Source organism: Lacerta agilis, chromosome 5, assembly GCF_009819535.1.
Source record: "Lacerta agilis isolate rLacAgi1 chromosome 5, rLacAgi1.pri, whole genome shotgun sequence".
Classification (NCBI taxonomy): Eukaryota; Metazoa; Chordata; class Lepidosauria; order Squamata; family Lacertidae; genus Lacerta; species Lacerta agilis.
The window spans coordinates 46,631,171-46,647,453 of NC_046316.1; the positions used below are offsets into that span (position 1 = coordinate 46,631,171).

General features: G+C 40.7%; 1 protein-coding gene across 4 annotated transcripts in view; it reads right to left on the reverse strand.

The window, feature by feature from the left end:
• The window catches only part of ATRNL1 (attractin like 1), a 505,113-nt gene that overhangs the window by 437,882 nt on the left and 50,948 nt on the right, over window positions 1-16,283 (reverse strand). For 3 of the 4 annotated variants that reach the window (XM_033149570.1, XM_033149569.1, XM_033149572.1), the window contains exons 2-5: window positions 15,365-15,448; window positions 12,691-12,804; window positions 9,410-9,538; window positions 6,636-6,844 (exon numbers count right to left, since the gene is read on the reverse strand). In XM_033149570.1, coding sequence (XP_033005461.1) covers window positions 6,636-6,844; window positions 9,410-9,538; window positions 12,691-12,804; window positions 15,365-15,448 — 536 coding nt within the window. The remainder of the gene's footprint in view (window positions 1-6,635; window positions 6,845-9,409; window positions 9,539-12,690; window positions 12,805-15,364; window positions 15,449-16,283) is intronic. The other variant, XM_033149571.1, reaches the window with a different exon arrangement.

Here is a 16,283-nt window from a genome sequence, read left to right on the forward strand (position 1 = left end):
TGTTAGTAGCTTCGAGAACACTGTCCAACCATCTCATCCTCTGTCGTCCCCTTCTCCTTGTGCCCTCCATCTTTCCCAACATCAGGGTCTTTTCTAGGGAGTCTTCTCTTCTCATAAGGTGGCCAAAGTACTGGAGCCTCAACTTCAGGATCTGTCCTTCTAGTGAGCACTCAGGGCTGATTTCTTTGAGAATGGATAGGTTTGATCCTCTTGCAGTCCATGGGACTCTCAAGAGTCTCCCTCCAGCACCACAATTCAAAAGCATCAATTCTTCGGCGATCAGCCTTCTTTATGGTCCAGCTCTCACTTCCGTACATTACTACTGGGAAAACCATAGCTTTAACTATACGGACCTTTGTCGGCAAGGTGATGTCTTTGCTTTTTAAGATGCTGTCTAGGTTTGTCATTTTGAATGCCTAGAAGCCATTCAAAAACCTACATCAACAAAATGCCTAAAAGAGGCTACTAAATTTTATTTCAGAATTATTTTACCTGATGTTTTCCTAGCACATGTATAACTTCTGTTCTTGATGAAGCAATTTTGAGTGCTGCAAGCATAACTCTTGTTCAAATACAGGACAACAAATATAGTTTAGAGAGAACAATAGGGCAAATAAGAACTAAAGGATGACAGGGAAAAGAGAAATTATGATTTCCTTCCCTTCTCCCACTAAATGTCACTTACCTTCAGAATGTGAGCACTTTGAACTGAATATGTCACCATGCCCACTTATAGCTGAAGGTGAAACAAACAACAGATCTGCTTTCTTTGAAATTCAACTACAGGTAAAGACTGACAAGTGGGAGCTGTAGGCAATCTGACTTTTACAAGCTGGTTTTTTGTTACTTCACACTTTCCTGTGGATGCTAGAATTGTGGTGTCTTATGAAGTTTTCCAGAAACGGATTTAGCCATTTGACCCCTAGTTCTACACTTCTTTTGGAGGAAAGTCTATGTGTTTGAGAAATCTTTCATTTGATATCTCAGCTATGCCTCTGCAGAAACAGCAAGCTATCCACATAAAATCTAAGCTAACTATTAACATACTTTTATATGTACTTTTGTATAGCATAGTTTCAACAAACGGTGTATCTTTAATAAACCCAGATGCCAACTATGCTGCCACATACACCCGGACAACACCATTACTGGCCCCAACAACATCAAACATACCATCTCAGGACTATTTAACTGCTCATCTTCTAACATTGTGTATGCCATCAAATGCCAACAGTGCCCTTCAGCTCTCTATATTGGACAAACAGGCCAAACCCTACGCCAAAGGATAAATGGACATAAATCTGATATCAGGAATCACAAGACAGAGAAACCAGTAGGAGAATACTTCAATTTCCCAGGACATTCTATACAAGATCTCAAAATAGCTGTCTTAATACAAAGGAATTTCAGAAATAGACTGAAAAGAGAAGTTGCTGAATTGCAACTCATTACCAAACTTAAAACCATGGAGAGACCTGGTCTGAACAAAGACATTGGATTCTTATCTCATTATACATGACAGAGCTATCTTTAGCCATCTCACCCCTTGCTTTTTCCTTTAAGACAAATTGCAGTCGTTAACAGTCTTTCACAGGTTTTCAACAACCCATCAGCCAATCACCCATTCCCACCACCCTTCTGAGTAATACCCCTCCTCACTCTCTCACTATATATTAGGGTCTGGGGACTTCCGTTTCAGTGTATCTGAAGAAGTGTGCATGCACACGAAAGCTCATACCAAGAACAAACTTAGTTGGTCTCTAAGGTGCTACTGGAAGGATTTTTTTATTTTTTATTTTGTTTTGACTATGGCAGACCAACATGGCTACCTACCTGTAACTGGTGTATCTTTAAACTGCTATAGTTTTTTCTTACATAGGAGGGGGGGAACAGAGAGAAGGAGAACATAATACTGATGTAGTGTGTTACAGCAGTTGTTCCCAATTAGCTAAGTACTGCAAACCCCGTTTTTCAAAAACCAAGCCATGGAACCTCTATTTTTGAAATTTTTAATATCTCTTACAGTAGTTTTAGTTATGTGAGAACCACATATACCATCATGGCTCCTTGAAAGAAAGGTGGGTGGTGGTGGTGGTGATGATGGGGAAGAGGAGGAGGAAGATGTCAACATTGTGGATCATGATACTGGCAAAAATATATTTGAGATTTATACTACAGAATCACTTTATACCAGAGACTATATAAGCAATGTAATCTTGTAATAGATTTTCAAGCACAAACTGAAACCATAGTAGTATTTTGCTAATATGAAGTTTGTAAATTAACTTCATTATACCAAATAAGAAAATATCAAAAATAAATAATACTTTATTTTTACTATAAACCTTGTCAACTACCAAAATAGCCACTGATCTATTTGGTTCCAATGGCAAAATGTTTCATTATGAGAGAGCATGTTCACTACATGCTCTAATCCAGTCATGTCAATGGGGGGGGGGGTGATGCTCTTGAGAATAACACTGCAGTAGGGCAAAACAGCCATAATGAACCTGACCCATATGCTGAGCTGAACCTATCATCTTTGATGATTTTTACTGTCTTGATTTTGCGAGGGGTTTTCTGCTGTTCTGGTTTTAATAATTTTATTTTATTGATTCCATTGTTTTGTTTTCTGTAAACTGCTGCGATAAATTAAATACTGCTTGTCCTTCGGTTGTGTCATCTGAAATAAATAATTCTTACAGACTTCAGCCTGACTCCTAAGTTACTCTTTCTATCCACACAGAAGGAAGTGTTTTCTGCCAACTTCCTTCTCCTTTGGGGACATAAGAAGCTGCCTTATACCAACCTAAAACACTGGTTCAACTACAGCATCAACTTTACTAACTCTTCCCATACAAATCATAGTTCCTACCTCACCCTCCCTCTCTACTTTCTAAAGTTGGTTTTTGAATCTGAGCACAGAGTACTACATTTAAAACGACCAGTGTTTGAAGTTACAAATTAGTTACCCTGATGTCTTACTTAACTTCAGAGACCATTAGACTATATAGGTATGTGTCTGTTTTAAAAGTAATTTTCACATTCCAGTACTTTGGACAGCTCCTTATCTTCACAGGCCAACTAAAGAATGGTGAGATGAATGTAAAAGGAGATCCCCTCAGCCCTGTCACAATTTCATGCCAGAGATGGGAAATATTTTTCCTTCCAAGCAGTGGCGGAGGAAGGCTCCACGCTACCCGGGGCGGCGAAAGGAAATGCACCGGGAGCGGGGCATCGTGACGTCACATTGTGACGTCACAGCGGAGTGCGCCTGCGCAAAATGTCGTGCGGGCACACTCCATCGGCGGGCTGTCGCTGCTTCCTCAGCCCCCTTTTAAGCTGCAGAGCGAAAAGGCGGCTTGTGGGGTTGCCGAGCAATATCGGCGGCTCCCCGCCGATCGCGCATGGCAGCCCCACGTCCGACGACGGAGTGCGCCTACGCTAAATGTCACGTAAGCGCACTCCGTCATCGGGTCATGCGCTGCTGCTCCCGGGGCGACGGAGCGAGCGGCGCCGCATGGGGGTGACAAGCGGCGGCCCCTCCTGCCACTCCCCACACACCGCCGGTCACCCCGGGAGCAGCAGCACTGCACAGACAGGGTGCTGGGCGACGGGGCTCCCCTTGGGGAGTGGTAGGAGGGGCAGCTGCTTGTCACCCCCCCTCCCCTGGCACCCGGGGTGTACCGCCCCCACCGCCCCCCCAGAGATGCCCTTGCTTCCAAGAACAGAAAGAATGGCTCCATGGGCCACTTCAAAGCAGCACACTGTCAGCACAAATTAGTTGATAAATACTGATAGCAAACCTGGCTTTCTCTATTTGTAGGTGAGATTTGAATTCAAACTACACCTGCAAATTGACATTTTTCCTCTGCTGAATAGCAAAGCTGTTTGCAAAGGAAAAGTGTCCAATTGCAGAGGCAGTCGGAATCCCAACCATGCCTGAAAATGGACTGATTTAATGGAGGTAGTTAGTGCTGTGAGCAACCCCTGCTTACCAAGGAACAATCAGAAGATTACTTTAAGGACCCCTGTGTTTACCAGCCCTAAAACTGAAATTATGTATGATATCAGGTGTGAGGCAGGAAGTTGTGCTTTGTTGAAAATGGCCTACTTTGGTCTGTGAGCCCAGAGGTTTCTGACCACTATTTTATTTTATGATAACACAGGGCCAGCAAAAGCAGAATTCATAATACATGCAGATTTCTAGTCAATCACAACATCATTTCCTATACAATCACAATCCAATAAAATTTGAATATTCCAATGAAACATTAGCACTTGACCGTACAGCAGTTCTTGAACCTAGAGCCTAGGGAATAGCAGATGGAGTCTGTACACCCATCACAAAGTACAAAAGAAGGGGACTACAGCTGACACACCTAATAGCTTGTAGTCTTTGTAAATTGCCTAACACCAAAGTTGACATTATGGTTACTATGGGTGTAGTGGTGCCCTTGAGGACATTCCTGCTCAGACTTCCCATAGGCATCCAGTTGACAACAGGAAGAAAAGGATTCTAGACTAGAATGGCCTAGTCCAGCAAGCTTTTATGTCACTCTGGTATCTGCAAAGCCTCTGAGCTCCACTTCCCACCCCCACCATCCACTACTCCCTTTGTCTTGAGGGTGGTTACTTTTCTTCCCCTTGGAAAATATATAGATCTGAAGGGAGGAATTAGAAGAACACCACTCTTGCCCTTTTTCAGCTCCGTGTGCTTTTCAATGTTCAGATCAGCAGTTCAGATCTGAAATGTACATAAAAATTGGCATGGGAGCAGCTGGAAGGAAGGGGGAGAAATCTGAGAGAGGGAGGGAGTATAGAGCGTATTGTCCCATGGCATACTCCCAGAATACCAAATGTACCCAAAGGTCAAAAAAAGAAAAAAAGATGTGGTATTAATTATGGTCAATCTACTATATGAAGTGGATTTAATTTTATGTCTGAGTTGCTCCTATGGAATTCAGAGACAGTAGTAGGGAAAGCACTACAAATACTTGGGTGCAAGTATTTGGATTTCTTATCAGCAAGCTTTTTGCTTTTTTTGAGTACAGATAGGGAAAGATATGCAGAGGATGGCTAAAAAGCAAAAAGCTACATTTCCTTCTATTCTTTCTGTATATCCCATCTTTAGTATTACAATTCTAATGTATGTTAGATATAGTAAGCTAGGGATTACTAAATACCTATACAAAAACCTTGAATGGACAATATTACAGTGGATACTGAGCTACCATATCAGAACTATTTTTTTGCTTTTAAAATAACTTTTGAGAAGGTGCCTATACTAATTTTCTTTTCTTTCATAATTCTGATTACTATACTAGATGCTCATTCCAAAGTATCCACCAGATGTCACAATTGCTCAGAAAAACACAGTATAGTACTAAATATTCTCTTTATACCCATACTAAAAGGTTTATTACCAAGCCCAGATAGCAGTTCAGCACCTTCACTGCTTCAACTGATACAGCTGACAAGGAGACTAATGACACCCATCTCCAAATGCCCCAATGACCTTACCCAGCAACTTCATGTTGATGTTAAAGAACCTGAAGGATAAAGTGGAACTCTGCAGGAACTTAACAACTCAGAGTCTACTGGCTGAAGCAGATCCCCCAATACTACTTTTTGAAACCATCCCTACACGTAACAAGTAGAACCACTGTATCACCATGGCTTCCAACCCAGACCTGCAAGGTAGGCCTAACAAGGTATCATGCTTGAGAACATCCAAAGTTTTACATCAAGGTTTCCAAACACCAACCTAAATCCAGAATGAATTCAGTCTAGATAATCTATTTCATCCAAGCACACCTAGATAGCTACCACTCTCTTGAGCACTGCACACAGAAAGGGAATATTTGTGATTGTAACAACTAACACTCAACCTTCGAAATCAAGTGAAAATGTCTTAAGAAATGGTTTCCCAACCACTACCTTCATATCATTTCAACATCAAAATATTAGCTCTTAACATTGGAGTTAAGTAGATTCACCTGTCAAATGCAGCCACTGCTCCACAGCCTGGGAGCTTCTGCTATACCATGACATTTCCTGACTGCTCATAGTTACGCATAAACTCAGGCTTCAAACAGTATAAAAGAGTCCAAGAGATAATGGCTAAGGCATTACCCAAGTAAATAAAATATGGCTGAAGGACACCTGTCAATTAAGTAATATTCTATGGTAGGGAATTTGCAGAAACACGCTCAATGAGTAAATGACCTAATTACTCTATGTGGGGCTAGAGTGCATGTTAAAAGCCACTGGTGTGTTTATTAGTTTGAAGAAAAACTAGAAACCAGAAGAGGTGCACTTAATATATTCCAAAGGTTCTATTACAATAGTTGCATATGAAATAGGAGGTGTCCCAGGTTAAGTTAAGTTGGATTGCTCAAGCAAGAAGCTGTAAGAAATCTATTTAAATGCTTAACCTGATCCATCTTGAGGCTAAGGGACAAGTCCTTAATCCAGAGGCTCTTGCTTTATTTTAATGACAGAGGATGAATAAGATGTTATTCTGAGTTCTTGCCTAAGTGCAGGTAGTAATAATTTGAAAAAGAAATAAATAATAGATGCTCTGGACATTTCAAGTAGGGCAGCAGCTTTCAGGAAAGATTTTTCCAACTCACCTTGCCAGCTGTCATTGCACACACAGAGTTTCTCTCCAGTCAAATCACAGTAGCCATGATCCGGACTTCCACAATTAGCTTTACAGTAAGGAATATCACAGGATTCTCCCTTCCAGTATTTGTCACATTCACAATACACCTGGCTTGGAATGGAGCTACTAGTTGTACACTTTCCATGCCCTGAGCAATTATTAGGACATGAATTTATTCTGTAATAAGGAAGATCAGAAGAAAGGAAGGAAATGGAGAAATGACACACAGATTTTCAAGCCTTTATTTAAACTTTAGTATAAAGGGGGGGGGTCATTTCATGAAAGTGATAAGAAAATGGTTTCTAGCTGTAACCTTCAAACTTCTTACATCAGTGTTATCTCACGGAAGTCAAATGGAGCTATCTGATGAGCCATTCAAACGGCAAAATCAGAATTAGAAACAAATTATACTATGATAAGCAAAATATCAAGAGGTCATTCAAGAGGTTATCTTTTTATATTTCCAGTCTAGTATCTTATTATACTGTTATAAAGTTAGACCACATGGGCAAATCTGAATAAGCAAGTGGCAAGCCAAGAAAACAATGGACGCCAAATACACTTTTCTTTCAGCTGAAAATGAACATGACATGGATTTCAGCTTCATTGCAAGTGAAACAATTATTTGCAGTATTTTTCTTTTGATCGTTTCTATGCAGGAAATTTATAATATTCAATGAGTTCTTAATGTCGTAACATTTTAATTCTAGCCTTACATTGTCCCTCAAAATATTATTATTATATTTATTGATCAAGGAATGAAAGGAATAAAATAATGTATGTGTAATGTGCAAAGAGCCAAACTATTAATATCTTACTAATATGAGTAATCTTACTCCTCAGTTTGGTAAAAAGAACAAATCTATTCCAAGACCAGGGCTGCATATAGACTTCAGGGACACTATCAAGCCTGAGCCCCTATTCACAGACCTCAAAGGCCAATCGCAGCACAACATACCCTGTAAAGACCAGAGCTTGCTCCTCAGTCCCTGCAACCTGTCTCTAGGATGCAGGAATTTGGCTAGGTTTTACTTCTGTTTGTCTTTAATTATCTACCTGCTTCTTATTTATTTTATTTACTGAATTGGTATACTACCCTTCATGTATAGATCTCAGGGTGGTTCAGAAGATAAAAACACAAATTACATAAACAGAACAAGAACAAAACAAGAACTCTGCTCTCTCCATCCACCTGGCAACACATTTAGAAGGGTATAGGATATTAATCAGTCAAAGGCCTGGTTAAAGAGAAGTTTTTGCCTGGTGCCTAAAGGCGCCTGATGAATTTCCCTGGGGAGAGCATTCCACAAATGCGAAGCCACTGCAGAAAGGGCCTGTTCTCGTGTTATTACCCTCCAGACCTCTCATGGAGGAGCCATATATTGAATGGCCTCAGATGATGATTGCAGGGTCTAGGTAGGTTCATATGGAGAGAGGCGGTCTTTATGGTATTTTGATCCTGAGCTGTTTAAGGCTTTATAGGTTAAAACCAGCACTTTGGCTGGCAATTGGAATTTGCTGCCAAGGAGTGTGGTGGAGTCTCCTTCTTTGGAGGTCTTTAAGCAGAGGCTTGACAGCCATCTGTCAGGAATGCTTTGATGGTGTTTCCTGCTTGGCAGGGGGTTGGACTGGATGGCCCTTGTGGTCTCTTCCAACTCGATGATTCTATGATTCTATGAATTATTTTCTGGGCCCAATTCAATGTAGTAGGTATAATATCCTCACACTGTCTTAACCCGGTGAGCAACCTGGCCACCAAATTTTGCATCAGCTGAAATTTCCAAACCATCTTCAGATGCAGCCCTACGTATAATGCATTGCGGTTGCTTCTGACCCTTCATAACTTTGTTTGCCTTCTTTGAAATCCAATTTCTGGCTGTTTGGGATCATGTTTTTGTCTCTGGACCACTTGGGATGACAGCCAACTCCCCTAGGACCTAAAACTCTGCTTCTTAGAGCCTGGCCTCACTGATGTATTTTTACCAGGTGGTAACACTTGCTGACTGCAGGATACTACCAAGCACTTACTATTTTTACCACAGATTGATAAAATTATCCTAAAAACTTGACAGGATGGTGCAGATAACTGGTTTACCAAGAATTTACCCACACACTATACTATAGTATAGTAGAATTTACCCCCTTGGTAAATAGCATCAGCTAAGGTCAGTGTAGTAGTTCCTATGAGATGCTGTTCCTATGAGATGCTTAGGGAGACTGGCATGGATAGGATGCTACACCTGGCAATGCATTTTCCTTGCAGACAGATGTAAAGAGGTCACTCACATTAACCTCCTAGCACTGTGCTGGGTGTAGCATACCTTCACCACCCTAGGCAACGGGACCCACTCCAAGAGCCATTCCAGCCAAGCTGCCTTATCTACTCAAGGTCTACATACAATACTAATATACAATGTCTTGACCTGATTTGTTCATATCATATTAAAATTCTTTTGTTCTACCTGATTTAATTTGTTCCACAATAAATTATCACACAGCCTCATAAATCAACAACTCAGTCACAGAAGAACACAATATTTATACTAATTGTTGTTCCTGAAAGAACCTTTCTGACTGCATTTCTTCTCATGAGCATCTTTATATGAATTTTTATGAATTCTAACCCATTCTTTGCCAAACTCCCAATTTGCATAAGACCTCTTCAAATATCGTACGCCACAAAACTTTTTTACTAAGAGAAATATATCTCTGCTGATTAATAAACAACAAAATGATACTCACGAGTAAAAAATATTAAATCCTGTTAGATTATAAGCAGCATCACTAAAAAAGTGTAGCAATGCATATCCTGATGTAGTAACAACTTCAGGTACAGTTTCATTTCCACGTACTTCAGGAACTATAAGACCACTGCAAAAGATTAAACATGAAAAGGTTAAAGTAACAAGTAACATCGCAAATAAAAAAATAAGAATTTGAATAATTCAGTGAGTGCTCAGTACAATTTGGAAACATTCCAGAAATTCATTTCATTGCCCTGATTGAAGCAGACTGAAAAAAGTACAGAAATTCATGCACTCTTAATGGGACTGTGTCTTTTTTCTTAATTAAAAGAGCCTGTCTCAAATTTCTATGCACTGCAATTTAAATATTAGGAAAATTCTTCAAAACATTTCCAAAAATACTAGTTTGTATAAAAATGGCTATTTGTGTGAAAAGATTGCATGATAAATTATGTGTAGAAAGCAATATTTACTCTTTCCTACATTAAGTATGGAATGCTTGGAACCAAGTTCACATTGAAAGAATAGAAAAACAGTGAAGGAACTTTTAGTTTCCATCTGTTTGTTTCAAAATGTACTGAGCTGACTTGAAACCAATAAAAATAACCATGTTCATAATTACATTTGTAAAGGGTTGGAAGAACTGTGCAGGATAGGATGCATATAAAAGTCAAATGTGGTAAACTTTTAAAAACATGGGTTCACAGCATGAAATTTGGCCCCAACTCCCTACAAACCCTCAAACTAATATACTCCCAAGCCTCAGCAAAATGCAGAATTAACAATATGGACTCAAACACCATTAAAATCCAAAGAGGCACAAAACAAGGATGCCCACTGTCTCCCTTCCTATTTATCCTGGCTCTGGAACCTTTAGCAACCCGAATCCGAGCAGCCGCAGACATCAAAGGGATGGAAATAAAAGGCAAAACCTATAAACTAGGGCTCTTTGCAGACAACCTAATGGTCAAAACATCAGATCCCTTAAACACAGCAACCTCCCTAATAAGACAACTTAACACATTTGCAACGGTGTCGGGCCTACAAGTAAACTTTGGAAAATCAGAAGCCATGTGCTTCAACACCCCTCCTCACATCCAAATAGAACTCACTAATATCACCAAGATAAATCTCTGTCATACCAAGTTCAGATATCTAGGAGTACAAATAACCAAAAACCTCAATAAATTATACCTCCACAACTACAAGCCCCTTTGGCAACAAATAAACAAAGACCTAAAGAGATGGAACAACATGAATTTCACTCTCTCAGACAAAATAGCCACAATCAAAATGATCACCCTCCCAAAACAAACCTACTTGTTCTAAACCCTCCCAATGTGGATTCCCCCAACCCAACTCTGCAGATGGCAAAGACTACACTCCTTTATCTTCTCACGCAAAAAACCAAGAATATACACCAAATACCTACACCTTCCCACCGCAGAAGGAGGATGGGGACTCCCCAACATAGAAGCATACTACAGTGCCAACCAAATACAACATATAATCCCATATATACTAGAAGACGAGACAAAACAATGGATACACTTGGAGAGGGACACAATTGAAAATATAAGCACCATAGCATACCCACTTCTCCCAAACAAACTAAGAAAAATCCCCACAACACTCAACAGGTACACACAAACCATGTTCAAAGCATGGAAAACGGAAACAGGAAAACTATCCCCAACCCTGTCCCCACTAACTCCCTTGGCCTACCACTCATCATTCCATCATGCATCACAACACCTCCAAATAAAAACCTGGCAAGCCAAAGGCCTATATCGTCTAACAGACTTTTATAAAGACAACAAACCTTTGTCAATACAGGAAATACAGGACAAACTAGAAGACACCCAAATATCCTGGTTAGCACAACACCAACTACATGCCCTCTTAAACAATCCAGCAGTAAAAACAGCAGCAACTAGACCTCTGACAGCCTTTGAAAACCTCATCCTAATGACAAAGGGACACGGCAAAGGGATGATATCCGCAATATACAAACTACTACTCCAAAATCCCACAAACTCCCTAGACGCAATCAAAAAACAATGGGAGGACGACATACGTTACAAAATCAACCCCATCCAATGGACCAAAATGTGGTCCAAACCTCCCTTTAAATCCATATCAATGAAAAGAAAATAACTCGCCCTGAAACTAACGCACAGGTGGTACCTAACACCAAGAAAACTAGCGTTAATACGCCCAGGAACCTCACCAAAATGCTGGAGAGGATGCAACACCACAGGCACAAAGCTCCACATGTGGTGGGAGTGCCCCAAAATCCAAACATTCTGGACAACAATCACACGAGAAATATGCAAGATAACCAAGCAAGTGCTAGAAATCACCCCAGAATTGGTCTTACTAAACATCTTCCAAGACAATAATGCCCATGTACACCACAAAGAACTCATAACCCATCTACTCTCAGCAGCCAGAAACGTCATAACCAGACACTGGAAAGACCTGTCAGGAATAAGCATGGACCAATGGTACCAGGTAGTATGGGAAACAGCCCTATTAGAAAAACTAACCAGTAAGCTGAAACTGACACGGGGACAAACGGAAGAAGACACCTTCACCCTGGTATGGTCCCCCTTCATCACACACACAGCCCAACAAGATAATGACAAAAATCTACCAACAGCATACAAATCAATATGGCTACCCTGACCATAAACACCCACCCCACTCACACAGGAGACCAAAGAACACCACAGCCAACCACAAAAGAACAATCACGCCCCACGCCAACCCCGACCTCTCTCACCACCAAAGGAGCACAAGCGAACAACAGAGAACCTGCACAGACAACACTGACACCATACCCTACACATATTAAGTAAAACAGAAACATCGTCACCCTACCCCACCCATCTCCCCATCCCACCCACCTCTCTCCCCCTTCTCTCCCTAATGTCTCAACAACAACAACCGATTTGTAAAAATGTTATATGGGAAAATACGAGAGAGACATTGCATTACCTCTGTAAATCAAGAAAATCTTTAATAAAAATATTTTTAAAAAACAACATGGGTTCACTCAAGGACTGATTAAAAACTGAACATGCCAATCCATGGTAGGGAACCACTAGCCCACAGGCCTAATTGGACCCAGCAGTGTTCCACATTTGGCCTGCAAGGCCATTTTGGCCAAGCCACACCCACCTGTCCTACAGCAAATTTCAATTGTAATGCTACATTTCCATTAACACAAAGATTTTCATAAAATTGTAATAGAAGCTATTAAACTAAAGTACTTACCTAAATACTGCTATTAAAGGTGCATATATTGAATCTCCATCGTAAACATACATATGATCCCAACTACATTCTGTGGCAAAATGATTAAATCTTAGTCTTAAAACTGAATTAGGACTAGAAGAGAAGAAAAAACAGCAAGAACGTTAGCAATAGTCTGTTCAGAAATAGTTGATAATACAATGTAAATAAATATAAGCATGCAATAAGTAGCATGAAAAAGGCAAGTGTTATTTTCAAATGCAACTGTAAGCCTTTGTACTTATAACTGTGCATGAAATCAACAGTTTTGTATGTACAGCAGCGTTACTGTTATTAATTATTATTATTTATTAAATTTGTATACTGTCTGTCATCTGTAAATCTTAGGGTGGTTCAGAACATAAAAATACAAGATAAAAAACACAAAATACATAAAAACAAAAACAAATCAATAACCCGCAAATTATTATATTTACATACTGATTAACAGTAATCACCTATCTTACTTACAAGTATGTAAGAAAATGCTGTTAGTTCACTATCTTAAGCTTGCAGTAAATCAACCTGGGAACAAGCTGTGCAGCTATATGTCGTCCTCCCACAGGGGTGCCATGGGGGGGCAGGAGACCAGCCCCCATATTATCGAGGAGCCCCCCCCCGCCCCCATCCCACAGCACTACTCAAAAGAACATGCCAGGGCAAAGTGTCTTTGCACTGGCGCATCCCTTTGACAAGCCAGGGTGCATCCCAGGAAAGCGCTCTGTCAATCTCCACCAGGGACATGCCAGCGTGAAATGTCTTTGAGCTGGCGTGTCCCTTTCAGTATTTCCAGGGAGCCTACCAGGAAAGCATTCTGGCGATCTCCACCAGGGATGCACCAGTGCAAAGTCTAACACATCCCTTTCACGATTGCCTGGGGGAAGGTGCCTGGTGATCTTGACGGGCCTCAAGGAGGAGGAGGAGGCCTTGCCGAGGTGGCCTCTACCTTGCGGCAGCGAACAAAAAAAAAGGGGTGGCTGGTGATGGAGGGAGTGGGGAACTGTCCAGCCAAGTTAGCCTGGCCAGGTTGGGGGGCAGTACGTATGTGACATCATGCATGTGCAACAGACCAGCCCACCCCCATGTTGGGGGCAACTTAGCATGACCATCTTCCCGTTTCTCTTTTTCTCAACTTTCTGCAACTAGCTTCAGAAATGCTATTTTAGTTTTTTAAACCACAGTTTTCCATGAACTGGTTAGCTGTGGTTCAAAGACCCTCTCCAAATGTGGATATGAATCCACAGCTGAGGGAGAAACCTAAAACCATAGCTTCCCAGTTCAGACATTATGGGAAACTATTATTTAAGAAACTAATAATAAAATTGTATACATGACTACTCACAGATATCAGTGGGGCTCACAGATATCAGTGGGGCTTACTCTCAGGTAACTAGGTTCAAATTTCAAGCAGAGAATGTATGGGGAGAAGAAGAAGAGAAGAGTTTGGATTTGATATCCCGCTTTTCACTACCCGAAGGAGTCTCAAAGCAGCTAACATTCTCCTTTCCCTTCCTCCCCCACAACAAACATTCTGTGAGGTGAGTGGGGCTGAGAGACTTCAGAGAAGTGTGACTAGCCGAAGGTCACCCAGCAGCTGCATGTGGAGGAGTGGAGACGCGAACCCGGTTCCCCAGATAACGAGTCTACCACTCTTAACCACTACACCACACTGGAGAGAACAAAGAGGAAGTGTAGGGGCAAAAGGCTTGTTCCCATAAAACCATGGCATACTGAAACGGGTCTAGGATTGCTGAAACAAGCTAGAGAAATGCACGTGCAAAACAGAAATCAGAAGTATTAGAAATGAGTAATCAGTTATTGCAACAGGTATAATTTTCCATCTTTAAGCATATTAATTTCAGTGCATGGTATATTTCAAGTGCAACACATCCATTAACTGTGGTTCGGAAGCTGTTAAATCAATAAAAGCCATTTGCAGATTAAGGATATGCATGGAGCTGGCACCAGTACCCGGCATCCTTGGCCTGGCACACTGGTACTTACACCTGTTTTGCTCTCTCAACCACCTGTTCTCTAGCTGCAGGATTGCATGGTGGCGGCAGCCTGGTATAGGAAACTGCCCACTATGTTAAAATTCCCCACAACACTCAACACAGCATCTATTTCAGAAACTGTGGGGAACTGAGAGAAATTTAACACGACAGGTGACTACCCAGCCTCTGCTGCTAGGTAAGCCTGAGGCGGGCATGGCATTCATACTTGAAGCTGGACCCAGACATGCAACAAACATTAGTGTTAAGTCCTCCTGGCCCATGATGCATTTCTGATTCAACTTTCAATGCAAAGCTTCCCTATTCCCATTTCCGAAATTAAGCTGGGACAGGAAGTGTCTTGATTTGGAAATTCACCAGGAGATAGTGAAACGTTAGAGCATCATTAGTAATTGTTTATCATGGGGAAATGTTACACAGAACAATATACTCTTTGCATAAAACTATGCTCTGAAGTTAAAAGCCTAGTTTATTACAGTGTTGGAGAACCTGCAGTCCTCCAGATGTTGTTCAATTACAAATCCCATCATCCCTTACAACTGGCCATGCAGGCTGGTACTTATGGGAGTCCAACAACATCTGGAGGGCCACCAAATCCCCAGCCTTGGTTTGCCAGAAGACATTAATGCAAAATATATACTTACTATCCTTCAATTAACCATGTACATTTAGTTTTGTATTTATAATTTATTGGTCCATCTGTTAAATATCCAGAAGGTTCAGTTAACCTACAAAAGAATAAACCAGGAATAATTAGCCTTATAAACCCATGTATTTTCCTCTCCTTAAGAACATACCTATACAGTATATAAATATATATTTAGCTCGAGTAAAAATGTGTTTCAAAAACACAAACTTAATTGACATAAAATATCTCCTACATTCCTCGTTAATATTTCTCAACTGCTTGCCCTAAAGTGAATTGTAATGCAATAATAAAAATATAATAAAATAAAATATTAAAATAAAAGGTGTAAAAATATCTGAGCAGTTCTATTATGCATCGAGTCCCCTACAAATGGGTGTGTTGTGGAATAAACTAAGGAGGGGGGGTCTTAGAATTGACCTATTTTCAATGGCCATTATCATGTGTCCTGCTAAAATATGGTTTAGTGTGATGTGCATGAACAGGAACAACCACAGTGTGCCTTAGGCTCTGTTACAAAAACCGTCCTATATTGCTGGGAGTCATTCAAAATCTCTCACTTCTGCTTTTGGTTAACCCCTACTTGCCATGTTGTCCAGACTCAGAATTATGGTTTAGACTCAGAATTAATATTATCAATGCTTAGTTAAACAAGCCATTAGAAACCAAAGTTTGAATACAGCTTGGTTTAAACTAACCACAGTTAATTATAACTGTTGGTCCATGCAACAACAAAAACCATGAGTAACCAAACACAGAGACTTCCAAACCCTTGTCTCAGTCACATGCAAGGAGAAAGAGACAGGGAAGCATGCCATTTATTCCTGCAAGCCATGTTAAAACCATGTTTAGTGTGGCATATAAATACAACCAATGATCATTTAGTGCACATCCCTTTCAAACAAATTGGTCCATAA